Genomic DNA, 27,886 nt, shown 5'->3' on the forward strand with positions numbered 1-27,886 from the left:
GCTGCCAAAAAGCAGCCAAAGACTAGCTTTGGCAGAGCTGGGCACACCCACGCCTAGGCAGGCTCCATTCCCAGGTCCACGATCCACGACTGGGCATCTGACTCGGTCCTTGCGATCCAGGAGCTGAAGTCACCGTTCACTAACAGGAACAGTTCCCCTAAGACACAGGTGGCAAACAAGGCGAGTGGGCCGAATCCGGCCTCCACCTTGTTTTATCTGGCCTGGCACCTTGTTCCTACCTGGCAGCAGCGCTGAGCTCTCGCTTAACTGTTAAGGAGTAGTTCCATTTACACAGTCCTAACATTACATTCTGCCCTTTGAAGGCAACTGCAAGGCTGATGTGGCCCCCGGTGAAAAGGAGTTTGACACCCTTGCCCTAAGAGAACTTAAATACTGACAACTCTCACTGAAGAAGCCCACCTCTAACCTGGTTTTATACTTTTATCTTTAAGCCTGTTCTGTACTGTAGTGCAATCTAAATGTTTCTTGTTAAAAATAAACTCTCTAAAGGCATGCACTCTTTCCTTTTTCCCATGCAGCATCAAGAGATAACAGATATTAATAAATAAATAAATGCTGACTGAGAAAATAAAGATGGGAGCCCTGGCTGGTATGGCTCAGTTGGCTGGGCACTGCACCGGAGACGAAAGGTTGAGTGTTTGATTCCCGGTCAGGGCACATGCCTGGGTTGCAGGCGTGGTGCCCTGCTGGGGTGCATGCAATAGGCAACTGGTCAACGTTTTTCTCCCCCTCCTTTCTCCCTCCCTTCCCCTCTCTCTAAAAATAAATTAAAAAAATAAAGATGTGAGAATGAATACAAGCAAGAACAAGTTTTTGCTGCCATGTCTCCCCACCCACCAAACCGGAGGAGAAAATTCCCTCCTCTCTCATCAAAGCAGACTGCCCACCAGGAGCACAGCGTTACAGGGAAAGATGGCCACTCCACGTAATGTGCCTATTTTGATACGAAGGTCTGGTCTGTCATCAGCACTTCCCAATCAGCAGCACTCACAAATAGGTCTAAACTTGGAAAAAAAAAATTTAAATCCCCATCAAACAATGAGAATCAAGAGTAAAAGGGAAATAAAGACTAAAATACATCAGGGCCTGAGAGGAGTTATTTCTGCATTCCCTGCACATACAACATCATTCATGAAGAAGGCAATGGTACAAATATAGCATAAATGTCGTCTGCTCTAACTGGTAATTTAAAATGCAAATGCTAATGAGCGAACTGGTATATCAGTGGAGTTAATAACCGCATGCCTAGCACAGGGGCTGCATCCAAAACACAGAGAAGAGACAGACACCATGTTCCAATTTAAAAATAAAAACACCCAAATTAACCCTAGAAAAATCACTAGCAGATGTACAAGATCAGAAAAAGGAGGCAGACCAGGGCAGGGAAATGGGAACTTCTCTACCCATTGTAGACTAACTAGTTTATTTAAGTAGCTTGCTACATACAGCGAAGTTAAGCATGGGAGTCCCTGGGGTTTATTCAGGACTGCTATTGCGCAGCCTAAGTATTGGGTTGGCCAAAAAGTCTGTTACATTTTTATCCATAAAAGACACATTCTTTATTTTCACCAATAACTATATTAATTTGGATATTTTGAGTTTATCAGTTATCTCCCACTATAGGCTTCTAATGGGTAGAGGCCACGGTGCTGCTAAACATCTTCCAATGCATCAGACAGCCTGATGGAAAAGAATTATTTGGCTAAAATGTAAAAAGAAACTTTGCAAACCACTTGTGACACATTTGATTAGTTACAGCACCTTCTCTGTATACCACACAAAAATTTTTCTATGTTTCAGCTGCATTTTTACCTTTCTTGAAATAATAAAGCATAACAGGCTAAAAATGCTATGTATCTTCTTCCACCTTCAATATTAAAATGATTGCACCAAAATTCACCAATTTTGACACTTTTTTTTAAATGCATGCTGATATAACAGCTGTTACAATAAAGTCTAACAAATATGTTCTGAATGAAGTTAAAGACAACTAAACACTATGAGAACCATTATATGGAGAAAAACCGTAATAAACTCTTTGGCCAACTTGATATACAACAAAGCAAACTAACAGGGAGCTCAGAAAGCTTAAACAGAAAAGCTCAGTGAAGTTGGACCCAAGGAAGCACACACCAAGGCACATTATAATTACATTACCCAAGATTAAAGACAAGGAGAGAATCTTAAAAGCAGCAAGAGAAAAGGAGACAGTTAGCTACAAAGGAGTTCCCATCAGACTGTCAGCTGATTTCTCAAAAGAGACCTTACAGGCAAGAAGGGGCTAGAAAGAAGTATTCCAAGTCATGAAAGGCAAGGACCTATATCCAAGATTGCTCTATCCAGCAAAGCTTTCATTTAGAATGGAAGGGCAGATAAAATGTTTCTCAGATAAGGTCAAGTTAAAAGGGTTCTTCATCACCAAGCCCTTATTATATGCAATGTTAAAGAAACTTATCTAAGAAAAAGAAGATAAAAATTATGAACAGTAAACTGACAACAATCTCACAACTATTAACAACCAAACCTAAAAATACAAAAACAAACTAAGGAAATAACTAGAACGGGAACAAATTCACAGAAATGGGGATCACATGGAGGGTTCTCCACGGAGAGAGAACAGGGGAAAAGGTACAGAGAATAAGAAGCATAAATGGTAGGTACAAAATAGACGAGGGGAGGTTAACAATAGTATGGGAAATGCTGGTGGGCGGGGGGTACAGGGTGGAAGGGAATAAAGGGGAGAAAAAAAATTAGACAACTGTAATAGCATAATCAATGAAATATATTTAAAAAACTTTCTTGGAAACTCACTTAGAAGCTGATAAGCCAACCTTGCAGGCAGCTGTTTATCCAAAAATCAAAGGCCACTGAAGAGAGATGTAGATAACATTTATTTTATCACAGGTAAAGGGTGGTTAAGAAAGAAACCACATACTTACGAGGTCTAGAGTAAGTGGGTAGTTTAAATAAATGGGAAGAAGCTGTAATGGTAAAAAACCATAACTGAGGGAGAATGCGGTCGTGTGTCTCAGAGGCATTCCACATATGAAAGGAACTTCTGTGAACTGTTCTTGCTCCTACGAGGTCTGTTCTGGCAGCCCCACATCAGAATCTGGGACCAAAACCACGGCACTGAGGCTGAGAGCAACTCCTTGGGTTCCCTCAGAGCCCCTCACACACGGGGCGTGTGAGGAAGGACGTTCTGTGGCCCGTGGTCCTACCACTTCCTCGAGTTAAAACCCGCAGTGCCCCTCAGGGCACTACAGGAGGGTATGCTTGGGCTGGCTGCCCACACGGGACACCTACTGGGTTCTAATTTCCACGTCAGTGTGTTCTAACTCATTCACAATTTATCCAAAAAGCCAGGAAGAGACTTGCAAATCTAGCCCACTAGTTTGGGGGAAGCCTCAGAAAGATTTTCTGAAATGAATCTAAGATGAGCAAAGACCTGGGGTTTGGGGCAAAGACACATTGTCAGTGATGAAGAATTACTTTTTAATTGTCATATCTCTGTTTGAAAGGGGGACGTAAGAGGTGGTTCCCACAGTAATGAGGATTAGTCTTGCAGGAAAGCGGTCTCCAACCTTTTTGGAACCAGGGACCAGTTTTGTGGTAGATAATTTTTCCATGGACGGGGCAGTGGTGGGGTGGGGAGGGATGGTTTCAGGATGAGCCAAGTGCATTACCTTCAAGCTCACCTCCTGTCATGCTGCCCGCTACTGGTCTGAGGCCTGGAGGCTGGGACCCCTGTTACAGGCGGTGGGCACCGTTCACCCCGGGGCTGCCCACCACATGGCTTCCAAGCATTTTTCTTGAATTTCAAATGACCGCACCACTTACACTCCCTCTCCTGCACCCGGATCCTGCCATTCTCCACTATTCCGCTGGTCAGACACACACCCCATAGGGCAGAGGCAGAGGTGAGGAGCCCAATCTTGAATGGTGTTGCTTTGTCACCACTGCTACTAAGTGGCTGCTGGGAAATGCCAACAGGGTGACAAGGTGGCACTGAAAAATGGACGGTGATTTTCTGGGAAAACCACAAGAACAGGACCAGAACTGAAACATCTGGCACAACCAAAGACAGGTGCTGGTATTGGAAAGAATCCCACAGAGAGAAGCCATCGAATCGCTGTAAGCTTCCCATTCCTTCCCCCAATGCCCACCAGGTGGAAGGCATCCCAGACAACCTTTCACAGACTCGGAAAGAACCTTCACGAAGAAGGGGGGGAGAAGGAAGGGAAAAGGACCCTCAGGGAGAAGGAAGGTCTAAGAAGTTGGTCCGGAGGTCTAACTTCCAACTATACTCTACTGGCTCTTATTAGCTCTGTACAGAATGGGCCTGATCCTACCCAGGATAATTTCCCCTAGTCTCATCTGTGTTAAAACTCCAATGAAGCAAGAGTAAAGAGCAATGGTAAAAGGGAGAAGTCAGAGTACTTAGGAGGTGAGGATTCATTTCATTTAACTTTGACCTGTCCATCCAGAGGCAAACAATGGGCCTCATACAACAGCTAAGATATATCAACATCTTTCTTTTCTTGGCACAGAAAACCCAGCTGAGATAGTGTGTGCTAAATACCCCAATCAGGAGGCTGCACCATGCTCAGACCTTCTCGACAACAGGCAGTGCCACCACTAGGACTGTCCCTCCCGCACCTCTCGGTCCCAGAATCACACCAAGGTATGCACAATGGTCTGCCCCGATGTTAACTAGGGAGCAGGAGAGCAGTTAAAACATGCCGAACAAATACTATTTTCCTAGATGTCTTTATTGCTTACTCTTTCAATCAGAAAAAAATTTGAACTTGGATCTCTGCCCCTTTTACCCTAAAATATTCCACTACGTCCTGGAAGTCTCCTTCGATTCCTACTAGTTGGCCTGCTGGCATTTAGGCCTCTTACCATCCTCGTCACTCTCCTCTGAACCTTCTGCAGTGTGCTCATGTCTGTCCTTCCCGAGAGAACAGTCCTCAGATGGACTGCCCCACTCCAGGCGTGCTCTGAGCCAGGCAGAGCCAGCACTTGGCTCTGCCCCCCTGGATCCTGTACTTCTGGGTTATGGACCAGGACTATAGCCCTTCGGACAGCATCACAATATTTACTGCTATTGTTTTATAAAAATCTGAGTTGTTTTCGTTTGTACTGCATTTAAAGCATGTTTCTTTTGCTCTTACCCATCTCAAAAATGTATTTTTTTCCTTACACTTCTATATTCAGTAACAAGAACAACTCTGTGTGAAGGCTGGAACTCCATCTTACGCATTTCTATATTCCCAGCATAGTGCCGAGTGGAAATAAAATAGATTATTAAAATAGCCATGCAACTGGATGACCCACAAGCATGATGAAGCTCACTCTGGGGATAATTCGCAATCTCGGGATGGGAGATAATCAGGCTCTACTCATAGGCTTGCACTTTTCTCCATGTGACAGGACCGTGAGTGACAGCCTTGTGCGCCTGCAGACTGGGAGCTGAGGGCAGAGCCTCGCACACTCAGCGGCAGGAGGGCTGAGAAGATTTACGTGCCCGCACAAGGGCAGAGAGCAAAATGACTGATGAGTACATCCATTCTTTTTAGGCAACTTGTCCTCAGAACTAAGAATACAGCCCAAGTTGTTTCTGCCTAGACGAATCGCAGCCAGCCTACAAAAAGAAAACATTCCAGATCTTCTTGGACCCTCAGATGCCGTCTCCCCTGGGAAGCCGTTTCCATTCCCCAATTAACTGTGCTTTTATCTGCACTCTCATGATGCTGCATCTACTTTTCATAACTCATTGTTATTTTTCCTTGTTCAAGTTTCTCATATGGTTGTTGACACTGGACTAAAAGCTAGTCAAGAAAACAGAAACCATCTCATTAATTTCATATCATCCATCATCTACGAAAGACTACCTTCTTATAGTGGGTTTACAAAAATTTTGGCCTAATAAAAAAAGGTTCCACAAACCAGTTTATTGTGCTAATGCTTAGAAGTGATGCTCCAGGATCTCCTGACACGAACATAATTTGTATAATTCACATAATGATATCTTTAACAGCAGGGAACTAGAACAGCCTTAGAAAGTCTCATGTCAAGTTGCCCATTTCCAGTAATGGGACCCAACTGAAAGTAAGTAGGCGGTGGAGAAAGACTCAAACTGGGAAGTCCCAAGAGAAAGAATACCTCACTTTACAAATATCCATTAAGTTGCAATTCAATTAAAGCATCTGAAAGGAATTCATAAGTATCAGTAGACCCTGTAATTGCTTAATTAAGGATAGAAGCCCAGCAAATGCAACAACAATAATGGCCTGATTCATTATCACCTCTGTGATAGCAGAATGGGATTTCTCACTTAAACATACATTGGTTTTAATTGCTTAATTTGGTTAGGCTCTGGTAATCAATGGGGACCCGCCATTCCTGGGGCCAGGAGATGAGGAGGATATTCCTGTTTACCTTCCCTCTGCTCTTTCATTAGAAGCTGATATTCCTGTAGGATGGAGACATTAAAGTTAGAGAAGGAAATGAGGTGCTTTCCTCAAAGGCATTCAGGGTGGGAGGACACACAACCAAACCTTTAGTTCGCCATCCACAGATCCACCACCACCACCACTTACCCAGTCCGACATTTAGAACCTTTTCTCACTGCCTCCCTTGTCATTGTGCAGCTCTCTCATTCCCTAGTCTTGTTCACGACTAGGTAACTAGTTAATGGTAAGTCCCTGCCTAGGATGTACATGGGACCCCCCCTGCCAGGTAGTGCTGCCTTCTAGGTAGTTTGTGCTATGAGTTCCACACAAGGTGACCGACATCCTGTCTCCCCACACTAAACCTGCCCTGGTCCACAGTTCCTCATACATACTGCTGCCCGACCTTTAAAACACGGAAATGCAAATGGGGTGCGCCCACTCAGTGAGTTAGCAGAAGACTCCAAATATGATACGAGACTCCTAGACTACGTACAGTGCACTGAAACCTCTGATTATTCTCTTCCATTTCAGGCATTTGGTTTACAAGCACTAACTTGATACCTGCTATGCTTAGCTAACAGGACAACTTTCTGAACTGTGCCCTCAGCATGACCCAGATACCCCAGAGCTAAGAAAGAAATGCAAAATAAGGAAATGTAATACAAAGGTCGCAGTAATAAAACACACACTCCATGCCTGCTGGTGCTATTAAATAAAAATGTGACTCAAGGGCCAAGCTATTTACCAATATATGCTTCAGAATCCCTTTAGACAAAAAAACTAAGTAAAATGGACACACATGACAAACAAAAGTAAACTAAAAATAAAGACTGCCGGTAAACTGTTTTTGTTCTAATGAGAGGAAATGGAGCTCCCTAAATGCTAGATGAGGAAGAAGAATGCTTTTAAACAAACGCAGGCTGCCCGGGATCTCGACTTCCTGTTCACTCAGGACAAGAACGGACCGAGTGCCTCCGAGACTGCAATGAGTGTGCATAGGAGGAGGCCACCGCAGCAGGCGGAGGGACCTTGAGCAGTCTCAGCTCTGACAGGGTAAGGTCGCCTGCTCATGGACCAAACCTAAGCCAGGTGCTCAAAGGACTAAAGGGCAAGAGCCTTCAGGAGGCACTAACCTGTTAGCTACAGCTGACGTTGCCCAGCCCCACCTGCTATCCCATCTGACCAAACAATCATTCCACGTACAGGGGTGCAGGAACCATGACAGAGAGGCCAGCTGGCTTGGGCCAAATGCCACTCCCTATCAAGCTGTGGGGCCGTCTGCCCAAAAAAGGCCACGTAAAAATGGAAAAGTGTCCACCCCACCTTGAAGTCCAGAGGGCTCTCCAAAAGTCTGGGATTAATGAGAGAGAGCATCACACACAGACTGCTGAACAATTATCTTGACCTTCCCCTTGAGAATCACAATCTCACCTCTCTCCTGGCTGCAGACACGGGTTCCAGCCATTCTTACATGGTGTGGAAAGCCTCCCACAGAGAGCTGCAAAGCTGTGCCGAGAGGATCACTGTCTAGGCGAAAACTCCAGAGCGTGAATATGTGCCTGTGTCTCCGGCTCACCCTCCGCTTTGCAGGTGGTCTCAGGGAACCACAGGGCCCTTCTCTCTCTGAGGATACCCTCCCAGCCACGCTCTCCACCCATCTTATTCATTCCATCTCTTCCAGGTCAGGACTGTCTTAATCATTTCCCTACATCCTTTCTTAGTTCCTTCTCCTCAGAAATGAGACTAGGACTCACGTTCCCTATGATATTTGCTCACTCCATCTTTTTTATATTCTCATTTGCTAAGAAGATTTGTTGAGTTTTTACATTCTGTAATTGGTATTATGAAAACCATAGGTGTATTGAATAGCTTTTCCAAGTATACGTGGCACATTCTGTCCCAATCTTGAATAAGAATTAGTTATAAAAATACTCAAATGCTGACATCCTTAGAATGTTACCCTGACCCTTTAGGTTTCCTTTTTAGCATTCCTTTTCCATTCTCTGTTAGATTTTTGTGAAGAGTGGATCATTTTTAATTCTGTTCCTTATTTCCCACATTTATTCCCCTAACTGCCTGTAATCTACCTTTGGCTGAATCGACTCTGGTGAAAATTGCACTCACAAAGGTCATCTCTGACTTACTAATTGATAGATAAGAAAATAACTTCATGTTTTTACCTACTTGATCTTTTAGGTAAAATCTCACACTGCTAACTCCGTGGAATTCTAACCTCACTCAGCTTCCAGAAGACTACTCTCTTGTAGTTCGCCTTCTAATGCTCTGTGTTTTCTCCACCCATGTGTGAACACTTGGCCTACTCCCCACAGGCTGGAATTCCCCAGGGTGTTTATTCCTCCTAAATTGGTCCTCAGGCACAGAAACTGTCTGAACTGTTGCCTATCTGCTTATAGCTGCCCCCGTGAATAATATGCCCAGGCCCCTCTGCTGACCTGGACATTCCCATGGATACCTTAAATAGTACATGCCTAAAAACAAACCAGTGATCTCCCCTGAAACCTATTCTTACTTTCATGTTGCCTTTGGACATCACATTCTGCCCCATCACTCAAGCTTGGATGCTTTACTTTCTCTCCTACACTTCAACATCATCTCCTATCCTTGACCAAAAATATCCGGTCATTTCCCAAGTTCTCAAGTCTCCCTCTGAAATATTTTTCAGTGTCTTCCCTTCTCCACTGCCAAATTGCAGGCCTCTATCCCTCTTGCCTCTTAACCGTTCCCCCAACCTCCAGCCCATTGAGTCCAATGTACCCACCAGAATGACCTTTCTTAACCCAAGAAGACTAGCTCCTACCTGCATTTCCAGCTTCGTCCCAACACCCTTCTCCTCACTGTTTATACTCCACTGGTGCCCAAGTGGACACACTGGGATATATCATACCCCTACAGCTTTGTGCATGTTACTATCTCTACCTAGACCTTTCCTCTCCACCTCCTCGTCTCCCCTCCCCCCACACTGCAAACTTATATTTGTCCTTCAATACACAGCTCAGGTATCAGATCCTCGGGGAAACATTCCTTGATCCCCAGCTAAATAACCAACCATTCCCTTCTTTGTGCTGCTTCTGTGCCTTGCAAATGATTCTACTATCTCACCTAGTGCCCAACACTGCAGTTGGTTTACAGGTCTGTCTTCCCTCTAGAGCTTCCTGAGTCCTAGGACCCAATCTTACCAGGATGATATGGAGCTCCTTGCTCCAAAGTCTCTAAGGGAAAAGCCAATCTCCTTTCTTTTGGTGACCTTGCCCATAAGGAAGAGACTAGAAAAGCTCCTTTTCATGATTTGTTTCCATCAGTAGATAACTATGGCTCTACTGTGGAGACTTTCACCTACGGCTAATTCATACAAGAGTTAAGGACAGCTGTGGTTATGAATTCACAAAGTTTCTGTGAAGGCATGAGGAAAGAGATACACGTGCTGATAATCTACTTCATGGCAGGCTTGTTCTGAACCCTGTTCCTCATCTCATTCAACTCTCACAACAATCCTGAGAGACCTGACACTCTTTTCAGTTAAGTGACGTATAAACTGAGGCTCGAAGTGGGTAAGTAATCTTCCAGGTCCCTGCCTATACAAAGTAGAGCCATGATTCAAACTGAGGTCTGCTTTCTCTTAGGACTTTTGAATGTCCTATATCCTTGCCAGGTTTCTAAAGAAGCCAGAAGATGCATAATATAACTGCATATAGAATGGCAGGAGACAAATGTAAAAGCTTGTATTTTTATCATGGATTTGCTTCTGTAATCTATCTTTCAGAATGCAAGTGAACTCAGACAATGCCTTTTGAGTTGTAAAGCTTAGAATAATGCCAAGGACACAGACGACTGGCTGATGCCGAGCCAAGTGATCAGACTGCTAGTGTTCAGGTAAAGTACAACCGAGGCTTGTGCAGGAAAACTCCTGCCCAGATACATCCGACGTTCCGAACAGGCTCCACTCAGGTAGTTTGAGTTTATAAGCCAGAATTATAGTGTCTCCTTCCCTTACAGATCTGCGGCCAAGTTTCCCAGAAAAAAGAATACTGCTTCTCTTTCACTCCCCAGGGTGAAGCTCTACAATGCCAAAAAGATGCTCTTGTTGGCAGGTATTGAGAAAGATGAGATGACATACAGGGTCCGGCAGAAGTAAGGCTTGCTCGAGTGTGGTTATTGGTGGGGTACGTGACTGCCTCGCACAACATGGATGGCAGTTTGAACATTTCACCTAAAATGTCACATTGTATGAGTGAAGGTGATATTGTTATGTGATAGAATTACATACTTACAATTTTTTAATAAAAGTTTCTGTAATAAAAAAGGGCCTTACTTGTGCCAAACCCTGTGTACCTCAAAGTCTATAACAAGCAGTTATTGATATAAAACTTCTCTGTGATAGAAATATTTTTTCAAAAAAGATTTTATTTCTTTTTAGAGCGAGAGGAAGGGAAAGAGAAAGAGGGAGAGAAACACTGATGTGTGAGAGAAACATCAATCGGTTGCCTCTAGCACACACCCCAACAGGGGACGGGGCCCACAACCCAGGTATGTGCCCCGACCGGGAATCAAACAGGTGATCTTTTGCTTTGCGGGATGACGCTCTGACCAGCCGAGCCACACCAGTGCGGTGGCGCTCAGAGCACCACCCACACAAATTTTAAGAGCACAAATGGCTGCATGAAAGGACTCCTGTCCACTTCTGCACAGCCCCTCTCTGTACAAGTCACATTCGCAAAAACACAAGCCCTGCAGCTCTCCAGTGCGGTGTGATTTGTCATGGTCTATCTTTTCTTCAGCTGCCCCTGACCTTCGTGTCAGGCTTCAATTAGTCCCTTCAGGAAGCCTGCAGAGCTCCGGAGTGATCATTAACCGCTTAAGAGTGTGGGAGAGAGCCTCAACCAGAAGTGACGGCCCAGCAGCAGTGAGCTTCATGTGTCCAGTGAATGATTTATCTCACGCAACAAGTCCACTTATTTGGGGACGGAGGGGGACCCTTAACCAGAGAAGAAACTACCAGTGCCTTCTGGGAGAAGGAGGCTGAGGCAAGCTGGCAGGGACCACAAGCACGGGGCCCATCTCTCCTCCACCACGGCAAATGCTATGTGAGAAGCCAAGAGCAGTGCTGAGGCAACAGGACAGCCTCAGAAATGCAGCGGGCCTCAGGAGAACTCAACAGCATGTCCCTTGTGAGGGAATGAATATTTCTGTGTGTATCGGGTGGGGTACAGGCTGTTGAAGAAGCAAGATGACACTTTCTCTTCAAGACCACAGTTTCTTCAAAGTCCTGACTGGAACTAAATAGTTATTATTTGCCAGTAGGAAAGAAATGAAGAAATGTGCTCCTGGAGTACATAAATATAAACAGCTCAAAGAACACAGTTCACACATAGTCTTGCCAGTTGTGAAATATTCAGCTACTAGAAAAGAAAGAATAAGAAAGACGTACATTCAGTCAGCAAAGAAAGAAAGGCTTGCCCTAGTATGCCAACCTTAGTGCAACAGACAAATATGATGGATGCAGGAGCCTGTGAAGGTAATGTCACGTCTGGGGTTTCATGAAGGATCTGGACCCTAATGACATTTGAAAAGAATAAAAGAGACAACGGGCACTGCCTGGGGAGCTACAAGGGCAGGGTGTCTCGGGTCCTCTGCCACGTGCCTGTGACTAACTCGGCACGGGTGGTCTACTCCAGATAGGGAATGCCAACCGTGAGAATTCTACCGTCACTATTTTCCTATGTCTGTAATTCCTCCCACCCGGGGTGTGTGAGGATATGAACTGTCCCATGGTTGGTGGGAATGAGGCACAGGGAGAGAGCCCCGTGCTGGGTCTGCAGTGACACTGGGATCAAATCCAGAAATTCTGTGTTGAAATCTCAATTAGAGATGAAAGCACCTAGGTAGACTCCAGGTCCTACCTAAGACACAAGGGAAAGAAGCGCACGTGACCTCCAGGGATGACTTCTGAGCTCCAGGAAGAAGTTTCAGAGTAACATGTAACACATAAGACTTACCTGCGAGCAAGAAGGTGATAAGGCAAGTTTCCTTTGGCAAATATAGCTTGAGACGAGAACCACTGAAGACATATTCCACCACAGCTTCAGACCGACCTGCCCGCTGGAGAAAGGGCAGGAATTGCTTTGCTTTCTGGGTATCCTGGTAGTGAAAAGAAGAAAGGAATCCTTAGAAAAGTAGTGGGTTTCAGGTAAATGTTTCTTTCTCTCTGGTTTAGGACACAGTCTAGCAGACCACAGGAAGCTAAGCAAATAACCCGATAAAATTAGACATGTCTAAAACCATGACACAGACCAGATATCCATGTGACTTCCACAGAACAAATATAATTAATCAGAAGTCTCCAGAACATTCTCTCATTGACTCTTTGTTTCTCTCTACCCAGTTACTAAGCAATCAGTGGATATATAAGTTAGGAAGGTGCTTTGAAATGAAAATCTCACCCCTTCTCTGGGACATGAGAGTTCCTCTCCCTACCACAGGAAATGGAGAGAAGACCAATACTAACCTTTTACGGAGGTTAATTTAACCTTTAATTTTCGTTAAGAAGAAAACTGACTATCAGGCTATGTGATATATTCCCTAAAGCCCTTTCCCAGGGAACCCAAAGGAGTTCATCTTCCATCTTCAATGGGTCACACAGATCCGGAGCTCACTGTTTCTTAATGAGATCAACGCAGCCTTTTTGGCACCAGTACAGCAAACCCCGCTCTATGAGCTTTCAGGGATGAGCTGGGACCTGGGCACAGAGCTCCTGTTCCCAGTCTGGAAAATATGGCCAATCCCATATCATGATGGCATGAATAATTATAGAAGCCATAAAAACATGAAACTGTATAGCAGTTTTTTAATTTTTTTCAAGCACCCACACAAAGTGCATGCATTCTATCCTCAAAGGTACCAAATATGGACATTTCGAACCCCAGAGCTCTGAGCTACAGAGGAGCTAAGTAAGAGCCTTCCAATTCTTTTAGTCTCTCAAACTACTTAAACAGATGATACAGTAAGCAAGCATCGAAATATCACATCGCATATGCTTGGGTGACAGTCACTGGATGTCAGAATTTCTGAGGTTTTCAGCCCAGACAGGAGAACCGTAAACTCCCTCTGAGGACAGCAAACTCTGCACGCGCCTGACGCCTGGGGCACAAGTGGTCTGCACTCCCAAGCTCTTCCTTGCTAACTCTGCTCCTAGCAACAGAGTTATTGTATCTAAATTAATGCACATTAGGTAATGAAAATTTAACAAGCCACCAAGTATTTGAGAGTTTTCATAGCTGCCAAATGGGCTCTGCTCATTCAGAAGCAGTGAGGTAGGCTGGGATGAACACAATATTTATAACAAGGAAATTCATCCTCTTCAAACAGATTCTCAGAGAAAAGGAAAGACAGTCACCCATTTGCCATGTCTCTAAAGGCACACTAGTGAAAGGTAATGGCACAACGGGCTTTAGTGGGTTGGAAACTCCCCTCAATAAATGCTTAAGAGACACATATTCCACGACACATATGCAGTGGGAAAAGGTCTTTCTGGCAGTCGGCTGAAGTCCAGGACAGGAGAGCAAGACAAATGCTCCATGGGAAAAAAGGACTACAAGATTAAACTCCTTCTGCCAGACTAGTCTAAATCTGGAATGTTATTCACAAGCTGAGCCGGTAAGTCAACAATTATCAAATTGATTATTGCAAATAATAAGGCTACTTAATGTCTCTAAAGAGAAGGCTCTTTCCCTTATGACTACAATAATCTATATTTTTCCTCAACAGACTTTTGCTCATCATTGCCATTTGGATATACTTATAAAAAAAAAAAAGATGTGTACACACACACAGAAGCATGTATGCCTTTACTGTTAATACAAAAAAGAAAGCTGTACCAGACTGGCCCTATTTTGCTGCACGACTATCTGCGAGTTAACTGCTGACCCATGACTGACATGGATTTCAACTACATGGTCCACTTATACACAATTTTTCTTCAATAAATATGTCTGTTATTGTAAAAGTACTTTTAATAACATTTTATTTTCTCTAGCTTATTTTATTGTAAGAATACAGTATATAATACATATAACATATGAAATATGTTTTAACCAACTGTTTATGCTATTGTGAGTGTTCTGGTCAGCAGTAGGCTATTAATAGTTTTGGGGGAGTCAGAAGTTATATACAGATTTTTGACCATGTAGCAGGTGGGCACTCTTGATCTCTGCATTATTCAAGGGTCAACAGTACTTACTCATTTATCAAGAAAGAACCTTATTCTTAGCCATGTAATCATCATCCTCATCATCAATACATATTCTAAAATTTAAATTATATTTTATTGTTTATGCTACTACAGTTCCAATTTTCCCTCCTTTGCCCCCCTACCCCCAGATCCCCAATCAGACAATCCCCACACCTTCTATACTCCTTATGCTGTACTTTACATCCCCGTGACTATTCTGTAACAACCAATTTGTCAATACATATTTCTAGCTCCTTCTAAGTCTCAACCTATAACTTAACAGTCCTACTTGAGACATAACATCTGGGAAAACAGCAAAGAGATTCTGACATGCCACCGATGATGACAAAGACTAGAAGTGAAAGCCAACTATGACAAGTGACGGCATGAAAGCAAATTTTAAAGGCCTACTAGAACTGGCCATGTTTATTTCCAGGGGCGATACTGTAAGACAGCACATGGAGCTTCCTTTAGCTTCTGGAGGTGAATGTTCTGAAAGCGTGAAGAAGATAATATGTCTACAGATCATTCATTAAGGGACAAGATGAAAATTTCAGCCAGCTGATAGGATTTTAGGAATAAAAAAATTCTTATAAAGTCAACCAAATTGAATGCAATCACCGAAAGATGTCAGCTCTTTCAGATGTCAGTCGCAGGCAGACAATAATGTCTCTTTCCTTGTCATCTCAAGCACTTCCTTTGCTTGGCATGTTCCCTTTCAAAATAAAAACTCTTGAAGCCTTTAATATTTGTTTCAGTGGTACAAATGAAAAGACTGGTAAGGCCAATTGACAAGTTCCCTCAGGTGATGTAGCCCCAAATCATTCCCTGCTAATTTAGCTACAGAAATTACTCTTAGTAGGAGTTTTGACTGTGTTATTATGAAACTGACTAAATGTGGTTAAATGATTCACCTTCCAAAGAGCCTGTGCAAGTAGAGAAATGTGCTTCAGTCTCTTTGTAAGGTTACAATTAGAGGTATATAAGGACACCTGATTACGAGAAACAGTATAGCAGAGACTAAATCAGGCCTAATGAAGGAGATGAAGCTACCACGTGGATCTTAAGGACAATGGTCAAGTGATAAAGTGCATATGATGTCACTAACATGACATTTTAAATTCTCTTCCAATAGCCCTGAAGGAGGACCTACTGTGATTCAGTGAAATTAAGGATTTCTTTATACATTTGAAACTCCAAAATGTACTTTATTTTTAATACAGTAGAAAAGATTTCACAAATTTTTGAGGTTACATAACTTATTCAAAGTCACAAAATTAATATGCAGCACTTGAATTCAAATGTATCCAATGCCACAGTGTATAATTTTTAAAAATAACTTTTAAAAAAATCCTCACCCAAGAATATGTTTATTAATTTGAGAGAGAGAAAGAGAGAAACAACGATGTACAGTAATGTACAACACATGAATTGGTTGCCTCCTGTATGCATGCTAACTGGGGGTTGAACCCATAACCTAAATATGTGCCCTGATGGGAACTGAACCTTTTGGTGCACAGGACGACGCTCCAAGCAACTGCGCCACTGGGCCAGGGCTGACTTTTACCCTTGGGAACTACAATCGGAGTAAACTCCGAGAGTTGTTTTTTTGAGGGATGAGAGTAAGGGGTTACATGTTTATTCATCTTATTTTTATTTTTTTCTGACAGTGACTGGGTCGATACTTTAATTTGGGTGGCCTTTTCACCCCCAATTACAGTTGACATTTAATATTTTATATTAGTTTCGGTGTTGCGCATAGTGGTTAGACAATTATGTGATGTATTTAAAAATAAAATTAAAGGCCTCAGATTTTAAGAGATAACACTGAGACTTACTACCGAATGCTCCTTTTATGGTAAGACTATTAAAGATCCAATATTTCTGCTTCCAAGTCTAGTTGCAGAGACTCTCAGCCCCAGGTTTTCTCTGCTGTGATTTATTTACAGGAGGTCTGGGAATGTACCTGCCACAGCTGTCTGGTACTACACTGGCTCAAGGCTTTAAGAATCCGAGTAGATAAATTAGCCACAGCTTTCTGCTTTTTGTACCAATATTCCCCTCTGCTGTTGTAAATAATCAAGAGGCAACTGTACTTCTGAGAAGATAAGTCTTTTTGGTTTCACTGGTAGTTTTCACATTACCTGTGTTCCAAAACAAACTATACACTAAGCATTTTCCTGTACTGTTAGAAAAGCTAATTTAAGGATACATTAGCTACATTTAACCTGCTCTTGTGGATGGTATCCCTTTAAGGAATGTTTCTCCCTCCTCAATGCACCTTGAAATTGAGAAAGTAATGATGCAACAAATGTGCCTGGGGTGACTTCATTTCAAAGGATGTTAATATCTATACTTCAAACCTACAGGAGCGAGGTTCGCTGACCCTGGAGAGAGCAGGATGGTCTTTAGAAAGAGAAAGTAAGGTTATAAAGACACCTTAACTACACACTTCTTTATTTTTTTAAGATTTTGTTTATTTTTAGAGAGAGGGGAAGAGAGGGAGAAAGGGAGAGAAACGTTGATGTGTGAGAGATACATTGATCAGCCTGCAATCCAAGCATGTGCCCTGACTGGGAATCAAACCGGAGACCTTTTGGTTTGCAGGCCTGCACTCAATCCACTGAGCTACACCAGCCAGGGCTAATTACACACTTCTACTCTCCCCTCATTTTGTCCTTTCAGCCCAAACCTCTTCCAAATGTGGGTACATGTATCAAGGCCTGAAAGAAATCCCCTCCAGTAATTAGACTGCAACTTATATCTACAAAATATTTTGCTGTGTTAGAAAATACACGTTTACAATAATTTAGTATTATGAATTACCAAGTTTGGGAGAGTGGGAAAGTTTGCGGTGGGATGGGGGAGGGCAGGGGAAGCAGGATATTCTTTCCGTAGGTACAGGACAAAGGTCCCGAGAACGTGATGTAGACAGCCAGGTAATATGCATCCTAGAAGAACAGACTGGACATAGATCCAAGTTCTGTGATTCTGGAACAGGGTTTGGGCTGTTGGTTTGTACAAGATGTTAGCAAAGTGAATACTATGATTTTTCCACTGAAAATACCCATTATATCTGGCAATGATACAGTTAAGATTGGTGAGAGGGGAACATCACAACACACAGAACAGCACAGGGAAACAGCAATCGAAGTAAACCTATTAGTTAACCATTAACCACTCAGGATTGTCATGTGCAAGTCTCAAATGGGAACTGTTAATAACGAAGTTCACTAATGAGTTCCCATCATCACAATCACTCTTTGATTAACATCACAGGAAAAAGAACTAAAAACAAATACATGCAAGAGCTTATTATGGTACCATGGGAATACTTCATCAGCACTTGAGAAGCAGAACCGGAAAGAGCATCAAACCTGATGAAGCTTCCTGGATGTACAACCACGTCCTGTGCTGGCTACTCCAGTAAACTAGGGTTCTCCGTGTGTGGGCAGACAATCCTGTCTTTACAGGGCTGACCTGAGGCTAAAGGACTCCAGAGCACTATGCTGTGTGGGTTCAATCAATCTTAATACTGAAGCAGAAAAATCTGTGTGTTCAAAAGTACAGATGTACAGGAAACCCAGAGTGTGGAGATCAGAACTAATTAATAGCTAAGGATACTGAAGCAAACATACTCTTTCACTTTAGGGTGCATGGTGATAACTCATCACCACAGTTATCTCTTTGCAGGGCTCTCCAGACCAGGAGTATTACTTCTGCAGCTTGAAACTTGGAAGACAAGTCCTAAGTATGTCCCCTACCAGGAAGGCAAAAAAAGTCATCCATCACTCCACACACTTCCTCCTTTCCACAGCCCAGGCTCGATGGTCCAAGCGACGAGTTTATGATTCCCTGCGAGGAACCAGCTGTACAGCAAGATAATGTCTTGATGTAAATGGGACCTGGGAGGTAGACACTTGGGAATGTTCTCCATACCCGACATTACAAAGCACTAAAAAATTTGAAACCAATCTTGTCTCGCTGGTAATCAATGTTTCGTGGTGAGGTTCGTGTGAGGGGGGCTGGGGGGCCATAAACTTCACTGAGGTGCAAGTTTAACAGAAGTAAGTAAACACAGGAGAGAACCCTAGATAAAAACACTGACTGAAAAACAAATAAAATTACATGAAAACGTGGAAAAAAGGTGCAGCTAAGCCATCAATAACCTTTCATTCAGTGCTCTCTGTGGTTCACGGTTTCTCAGCCTCCTTGGCTGGCACGGCAGCTCACTCAGGCTCCTGTTGGAGGTGTGCAGGAGAAACCATGTTTCAGGCTCAGGGCGCGACCCTGGAGCACAGCGTAAATCAAGAGGGCAGTGGCCGGAGCACTGAGCCAGAAGAAAGCCCTGAGTGTTGGAGGCAGGCATTCTCGTCTGTAGCACGCTCAATCAACACAGAACAGAAGCCCCATTTTCTTTCCTAACTCTACCCCTTTATGAGTTATTAAGGGAGGATGGCCTGGCTGAGCAAAGTTTCCAAACTTGCAAGATAAGGACAGACCGAAGGGCAGAAGGAGCTGGCATGGTCTGCTTCCCAAATGGGAAGAAGGAAGCTGCAGAGCATGTCACTGCAAATGCAGCTTCATGTCCCAAATGTGGAGGAAAATAATTTCTCTGCAACCAGGCTTGAAAAAAGCCTAACTCTTCCAACACTTTAAGAATATGCTTGCCCTCAGGAGCCCTGCAAAAGACAGGCATCCATAAATATTTTTATTTGGTTGGTCTTGCTCACCCTCTGTTTCTTTTTCACAAGACACAATTCTGAGAAAAGAAACCAGGACTTGGCAAATGCTGAGAGAAGACACAACCCTGTGTTTATAATGCAAACACGCAGAGTAGCATTCTGACCGACAATCACAACAGTCTAATTAAAAGGAAGTCAAATCGAGTTACAGAAACAAATTAGGGACTCCTGGAATACGACCTGGAATTCACTTGCACTCACCCCAGACTGGAAATATCCTAAATCCCCCTCATCGGGGGAACGGACAAACTGTAGTACACTCACACGATGGATCATTACCCGGCAATGAAAACATAGGCAACAACGTGGATGAATCTCAAATGCATGATTGCATTTACATATTTTTGCAAAGGTTAAATTGTAGGGACAGAAAACAAAAATCAGTGGTTGCCAGAGCCTTGGGGAAGGGCTAAAGCAGCATAGGAAAGTATCGATTCTTAGGTAACAGCTAAAGGAAACCATGATCCTTGAGTGGCTATATAGGGGACGTTAAAGTAAGAAAAAAGTATTGCTGAGTACTTATGCTTATTGATGTTTCTTTTCTACCTTGACATAAAATCATGTGATATGGCCTACATGAATAAAGTAATATCCAAATTTTAAAAAATCCTCACCCGAGGATTTATGTACTGATTTGAGAGACAGAGACAGAGAGACACACACAGAGAAAGAAAACTATCTACGTGAGAGAAAAACATTAACATTTATCAGGTGCCTCGTGTTACTTGCCCTGATGGGGGACAAACAACCGAGGTATGTGCCCTGACTGGGAATCAAACCTGTGACCTTTCAGTGTACTGGACAAAGGTCCAACCAACCTGGCCGAGGTGATAGCCAACTCTTAAAGGAAAATTCTACACAGGCTCAGAGGTCATTCTTTTACTGAAAGACTTTCAGTTTCCCAAATTTAACCTGCTAAAATGATGCTGTGAGAACAACTCAATCTTTAGAAATAAATTCATTGTATTTTAGTGGGAAAATCTACATTTTTATTATCGACAGGAAACACAATGCCCTATATAATCCTTCTTTTGTACTATAAATTTAGCTTAGCAAGCGCAGTGATGCGTCTCATGTAAAAAGGGTAGAAGTAGGAGGGGGACCCCCCAAAACCCCAGAATTATCTTCTGGAGGGTGGGACCCTTGTAGTACACTCATCTACTAGGTGAGTGTTTTAGGAACCCATCTGTATCAGTGCACCAGCTGGCACTATTGTGAGAGGCTGTGTTTGGCTTCAGTGAATTTTTTAAAGACTCTTTCAACATGTTTGCCCCTTTTACAATAGGTGATTTGTGAGTGTACCTGCCCACACCGCACTGAGTATTCAGTAATTTTTTTACCAAGACCAGCATGACCACTATGCCCCACCCTCTGTATTCACCCAATCTCACCCTGAATGACTTTTTTTGCTTTCCTGGATGAAAAAAGTCCTCAAGGGGAAATGTGCTGCAGATGTAGAAGAGGTGAAACAAAAAACTGCAGAAGCACTAAAAGGCATCAAAATCAACTCTTTTGAGCAGAGATAAAAATGTCTTGATAGATGTATTGCATTAAATGTTGAGTACTTTGAAGTATAAAATGTAAGAATAAATACACAATTTTTAATAAATAAATTCTTTTGGGGGTCCCCCTCATTCACACCTAATTACAAAAAAGTATACGAGTTTGCGCTCTTCCTGTATTCAGTCCTCTTCCTCTCCTTTGTTTGAGTGTGTAGTCTGCCAACACAGTGCCAAGGAGTGTCCTTCCTTAGGTCTGCCTGTCCACAGAACTACCTGGAAGTTTTGGCTCACAATTGTGGGATCTGGAAAAGTTTCCACAAATAAACCACACTCTAACTTCCTAGTAGACTACATAATTTTTTATAAAACTGATATTTAGTGTTCATAAAATTATGACTTTGTAAATTATAGCCTTCCCTGGAAAACTCCCATCTTTCTGGCTGACTTATGCATGGCGGCCTGTAAGGGCTGCTGGCAGCAGACGTCCTGGGCGTTCCTTTCCCCAAAACCTTGGAAATTCCCTGCACATCCTGGTCTTGGGTTATTTCCTAAGTCCATGCCTTTCACTTTCTTGGTCTACCCTTTTCCTTTAAAAAAACAAAACAAAACAAAACAAAACAACCTTCCATTCCCATTTCATGGATAAAATGTTTTATCTCTCTGAGGTCAGGTAAGTAAATATAAAGTGGCTCTGCAGTTTTATTCTGTAGAAAGACTATCCTATGACCACTCTGACTCTAAAAGATAAATTCCTTTCATTATCCATCAGCGTAGAAATACGTTCTGTGTTTTTGGATACCACTGGCCACTGTAGTAATGATATCAAGAAAACATTTTTTATGAACCTAAATTGTAATTATTAAAAAATATAGACATAAGAGATAGTGATTCAGGGATACCAGTTTGAAAGTAAGAAAGAGATATAGGAGCTTAATGCACCGGAAGGCATACCTTCAATTTTTTTTCACACTAAATATTTCTCTAAAAACATGTAATTTATCCAATTTGTAGATATTTAATTTACAACAAATAAATCATTAGGTTGATAAGAAAATAGTTAAAAGTGGCACTTCTATTTTAAACTGGTAAATATGATCAATGATGACAGAAAGAGACCATTTAACAACTATATTGTTACCTTTATAAGAATCAAATAATGGTTTTTTAATCCTCACTACAGGATATATTTATCAGTTTTAGAGAAAGAGAGGAAGGGGGGCGAGAGGAAGAGAAAAACTGAAGTGAGAGACACTGACTGGCTGCCTCCCATACGTGCCCCACCTGGGACAGAGCCTGCGACCTTTTGGTGTACAGGATGATGCTCCAACAAACAATGAGTTATTACAGGAATACAGTTAACGCCGTATAATGATGCTTCAGTCAACGGCAGATGACATGTATGATGGTGTGAGCTGAAAAAGTCCTATTGCCTAGTGACACTGTAGTTGTCTTCATGCTGCAAAGCATTACTCAGGTGATGCTCATGTAGACAAACCTACTGCACCTCCAGCTGTAGAAAAGTAGAGCACCTACAATTATGTGCAGGACATAATACTTGATAATGATAATAAACAACTATGCTACTGGTTTATGTATTTACTACAGTATATCTTCATCATTATTTTAGAGTGTACTCTTTCTGCTTATACAAAATAGTCTGCTGTAAAAAAATATGCTATGTTATGCCAATAGTAGCCTCATATGTCTTGTGCTTACCATCTCTTGATTGCATCATTTTCTCTTGCACTTGATTTAATCTTGTGTTTTATTGTTTAGTGTCGCCTAACTGTGCAGCATTTATAAAGTCGACAGACAAGTATGGTAATACTCGAGGCCTGCACATTCACTCACCACTCACTCACTGACTCGCCCACAGCAACCTCTAGTCCTGCGCACTCCAGTCATGGTACGTTCCCTCGACAGGTGTACCATTTTTTATCTTTTACTCTGTATTTTTACATTTGTTAAGATATGCAAATTAACCACTGTGTTCCAATTGCCTATGATATTAAGTGCACTAACATACTGGACGGACCTATAGCCTAGGAGCAATAGAACAGCTGCACCTCAGAGCGTCAGTGTGCAGAAGGCCAGACCATCTAGGTTTGCATAGCTACAGTCTCTGACATTTGAACAACAATGAAATCGCCTAATGACGCACTTCTCAGAAGGGATCCCCACTGTTAAGTTGTGTAGGACTGTATCACAATAAACAATTTGAACATTTCTGGGACAAGGACACAAGACTGGTCTAAAAAAAAATCTTATGCATGGTAGGTAACAGAAAGAATATAGAACAAGGCACATTAAGAAGTCTACTACTGCTCTGGGTATCTATTATAAGGCTGTGATTAAAGGAGCCTTAGTTGGTGTGGCTCAGTGCCGTGAGTGCCAGTCTGTGAACCACAGGGTTGCTAGTTCGGTTCCTGGTCAGGGCACGTGCCTGAGCTGCAGACCAGGTCCCTGGTGGGGGGCATGTGAGAGGCAACCTTACACTGATGTTTCTGTTTTTTTCTCCCTCCCTTCCCCTCACTCTAAAAGTATGTGAATAATAGCTTAAAAAATAATAATTAAAGGCTTGAAATGCTATTTTTTAAAGAAGTTTTAGAGCAATTTTTAACACTTTCAAAGGCTCTACAGGCAATAGGTGAGAATTTATTACAGAAACAGAAAATGACTTGGGAGATAACTAAAATAATATATGCAGAGTAAAGAATTTAAAAGACAATCTGATGAAGCACAAGTTTCATTTCATGGGTAAATCAAGAACTCAGGAGTGAGGAAATTGATGTCATGCTAACCTCTGCCCCAAGTGAGACAAGAATACAACTTCAGAAAAGGATAAAAAAAATCTGCAAGGGACTTGTAACCAAGAAAAAAACCCCAAAATATCATAAAAGGTTAGATAACTAAAATAATGTCCACATCCCCTAAAAGTATTATGAACATTCATTTGTCACCTGTAGTTATGTTCATTTGGGTCCAATAAATCTGAGATAAAAGTTTTATTATGTCTAACTACTCTTTTTTAAACCCTACATTTTTATAGTTAATAAAAATGTAATATAAAATTTGGAAAACAAACTTCTAGTTTTTGAGGTATGAAGAAAAATAACAGCTATTATAGTAGATATTTATTACTAATTGAGAGAGATGGTTGGTGTTTTGAAGAACATCAAGTGCATCAAACAAGAAACCTAATCATTTTACTCAATAAAGATGTATAGAATGATGACATTAAAAAAACCCCACAAATCCATATGCTATCCCCTTTAGCATATATTCCTTATGGAACTGTTAAGAAAATAATGACAGACTATGAATTAGCTGAAAGAATCACTGTTGTTTATGAAAAAATACAATCCAAACAACCAAAAATAGCCAACAACAAAAATCTGATTAAATAAAATTATAGTACATTAATAAGACAGACTACTAGTATGGTTCAAGAGTATTCACATGAAAAAATTTAATTAACAGAAAAAAGCAATTAAGCACCTACTATGTGCCAGACACTGTTCAATGCACCGAAAAAGCACTTAAAAAAGGAGCCAGAGAGTGGAGGGGGACTGGTGGGTGGGTGAGAGAAAAATGAAAACTAAAACCCCCCCGTTTTGGCAAGATGTATTTTTACTGAAAAATTTCTGATGGTGGTGGTAGAAATGATTTTATTTTCTGTCTTATTTGTATCAGATGTATTCAAACAAAACTTCTGACAGAAAATTGGTCGTTAAAAAAGTAAGTTTTTATTTTTAGCCCTGGCTAGTGTAGCTCAGTGGATTGAGCGTGGGCCTGCGAACCAGACAATTGCAGTTCGATTCCCAGTCAGGGCACATACTGGGGTTGCAGGCCGGTTCTCTGCAGGCCAGCTCCCAGCAGAGGATGCACGAAAGGCAACCATACATTGATGTTTCTCTCCCTCTCTCCTTCCCTTCCCCTCTAAAGATAAATAAATAAAATCTTTAAAAAAAAAAAAAAGTAAGTTTTTATTTTTAAAAGAAAAGAGATTAACATTTAGCGCTCATTCAGCTTTGCTTAGATAGATACACTTACAGTCAGATAAATGTCTCAGCAGTGTTTGAAAGCCCTACATTCTCCAGAGTAAATTCATTCTTTATCATTGTTCTGTATATTTTGAGATAATAAATATTAAGGACACTGAAATAAAGTCTGTGAACTGACTTGGAAAATATCTCAACTTGAAACTGGATGTGAAATTTGTCCCCTGATTTCTTCACAAACCAGCATCGAAGTGCACTGCTCTACGGCACTGATGATGCTGGCCTCCTGAAGCATCACTTTTCCTTAGGAATCAAAATTTAACTTAGATAATTATGGCTCAGAGCCAAAAAGAATGTTGACAATGGGAGGGAAACAAAGATCACACATTAATTTGCATGATACAAGAATAAGAAGAAATGTGTGTTCCTAGTTAAGGAAGCAGCATGATGTAAAGAGCTCCATGTCTGGGCTTAGAAATTGGTTTAATAAAAACTAGTCAGAATTCCATGTAGACATTAAAAAAAAAGTGAAGCCATGCTTAAACCATAATGAAATTACCCTCAGAGAAAAGCGTAGTTAGAATTATAGTATTTTGTGTATATTTGGAAATTGAATTCTTTGTAAGGAAAAATGTAGACTTAACCCTGCCCCGTGTGGTGTGACTTTCTGGTATGATGTACTCACATGTGAATACGGTATTGTGGTTCTTAGAAGTGAATGTCTAAGTATCTGGCTTATCAGTGAAAAACCATATACCTCAGAATACATGAGTGACAGCAGAGTTTTGGTCAAGATAACAGAATAACTTTGTTTTTTCAATGAAGGCTTTCAGATCATTGTCATTTCTTTCTCCACCAGTACAGTTTAATTATGGATGCTCTAAAGCTTTCTCAGTCATTGAAAACTCCATAGACACAATTATCATAAGTATCTATCCATTTACCATTGCTAGAAAACTTCTGAAACTGATAGACAGAGATGTGAACCTTCCTGGGGATAAACCAGTTGGGAAGATATCTAGCTCTCACTCCCCACCCCCCTTCATTACACAAAAACTGCTCTAAGGTCACCAGTAACCCCTATAGCTAACTAAATCCACTGGACAGTTCTCAGTCTTCCCCTGTCTCAACCTGGATGCAACAGAGTCAACCCTTACATTTGAAGCTCTGCCAGACCAGGAAGCTCTTAAGTTTCTTTGGCCAGTGACTCCCTATATATGATCTTTAAATTTTGGAGACAAAGGCTCTGACCTGGGGGCTCTTCTCTGTTAATAATCCAAATAGTACTAAATTCATGAATAAAGCCCGCGCCAATTTTCTGGGCTAAGGACATTTGAATGGCTCCCGGGTATCTCAATCTTAACATGTCCAGAAATTCTTAATTTTCTTCCCAAATCTATACCACCAAGTATTTACCATGTGAGAAAACAGCACTATCATCAACTGTTATTCGTACGCAGACACACAGGATGCTCCTATGTGACAGCTGGTTTCACTCCCTTTCCCTGACCCCTGATGCAAAGACCAAGTCCTACCAGTTCTACCACCGATCTGGATCTCAAACATCTTTGCATACCCACTGTCATAACCCCTGCTCCAGCCGCCCTTCAGTCCTTACACAGTGCACTGCCATGTCCCCCCCTAACCAGTAGAGCCTAAAGCCACACTTGCCTCAAGTCTATCTCCACAAAGCAGCGAGAAAGGGGGATGGGGGAGGGTAGGAAGATATTATACATATATATAAAATGATGACCTAATTACTCCATTCCATTCCAATGATTTCTCATTGTTCTTCAGACAAGTTTCAAAATCCTTATCAGGGACTACAAAGTGCAAATGCTTCAATCATTGACTGTCACATTTCCCATCACTAGCCCCACATTGTAGCAACACTGGCCTTCCTTTTGAACCCAAGCAGTTTTCTCTCTTAGGACCCCCCTGTACAGAGTTTCATCATTAACCAACCCCTTCTTTAGGACTCATTTTAAAACTATTTAAAAGAATTTCTCTGACTACAGAGAATAAGTTATGGCCCTGAGTATATACTCTTACAGGACTCAATACTTCTATCACAATGGTAATTACATAATGAACTGTGTTTGCCCTGTAAGAACTTCGTATGTCTTGTTTAATGTTTTATCTTCAACACCCAACGTTGTGTCTGGCATATAATACTCTCCTGATAAGTACATATTGTTTGATCATTCATTCACTGACTCAACATGAAAAATGAATTTCAAAAACAAGCCAGACAGTATACGTTAAATACCAAATGGGAGATAAAGAGGCAATTACAGAACTCAGCAGAGGGAGGAACGGGATTTGGGACTTGAAGAAAGTATGAAACAAAAATACTACTGATGGTGATGGCAGCTATCATTCACAGGAGTTCTTAAGTGCTGGGCAGAGCGCTCAGCAGTTGAATGATAACCACCACCACGCGATCTGCTGCTCTCTGCTGAGCTCTCAACTATGTCAACAGTTACGTATGGACTCACTGAATCACACCACAGATCTGATGAGGTAAGGGCCATCATTATTATTAACTTCACAAATGGGAAGAGTGTGGCACAGAGAGATTATATAACTTCCTCAAGGAAACAAAGTAATAAGCAACAGAGCAAGGATCTGAACTTGGGTGATCTAATATTGGAGCCCATGCTAATAATCATGACTCCATACTGCTACTATTTTCTAGAACAGCAATTTTCAACTAGTGTGTCACAACAATTTTTAAAACATGCAATACCCAACTATTTACTCAGGGGCTCTGATCTTTTCCCCTTTAGGTTGTAAAACTACAAAGACAACAGCTAACACAATAGCTGTTCCATGTTAATGAATCAAAATTATATCTAATTTTATTGTCAGGTGGACAAAAAATATAATTCTGGTGTGCTGCAGAATTTCAGTA

The 27,886-nt window shown here is 41.8% G+C and overlaps 1 protein-coding gene across 1 annotated transcript in view; it reads right to left on the reverse strand.

Moving 5' to 3' along the window:
* SND1 (staphylococcal nuclease and tudor domain containing 1) overlaps window positions 1–27,886 on the reverse strand; it is a 431,795-nt gene that overhangs the window by 142,144 nt on the left and 261,765 nt on the right. The window contains exon 15 of the mRNA XM_037167720.2: window positions 12,494–12,635. Within this exon, the coding sequence (XP_037023615.2) occupies window positions 12,494–12,635 (142 nt within the window). The remainder of the gene's footprint in view (window positions 1–12,493; window positions 12,636–27,886) is intronic.

This window comes from Artibeus jamaicensis, unplaced genomic scaffold (genome assembly GCF_021234435.1).
Source record: "Artibeus jamaicensis isolate MK-2021 breed Jamaican fruit bat unplaced genomic scaffold, CSHL_Jam_final scaffold_3307, whole genome shotgun sequence".
NCBI classification, from domain to species: Eukaryota; Metazoa; Chordata; class Mammalia; order Chiroptera; family Phyllostomidae; genus Artibeus; species Artibeus jamaicensis.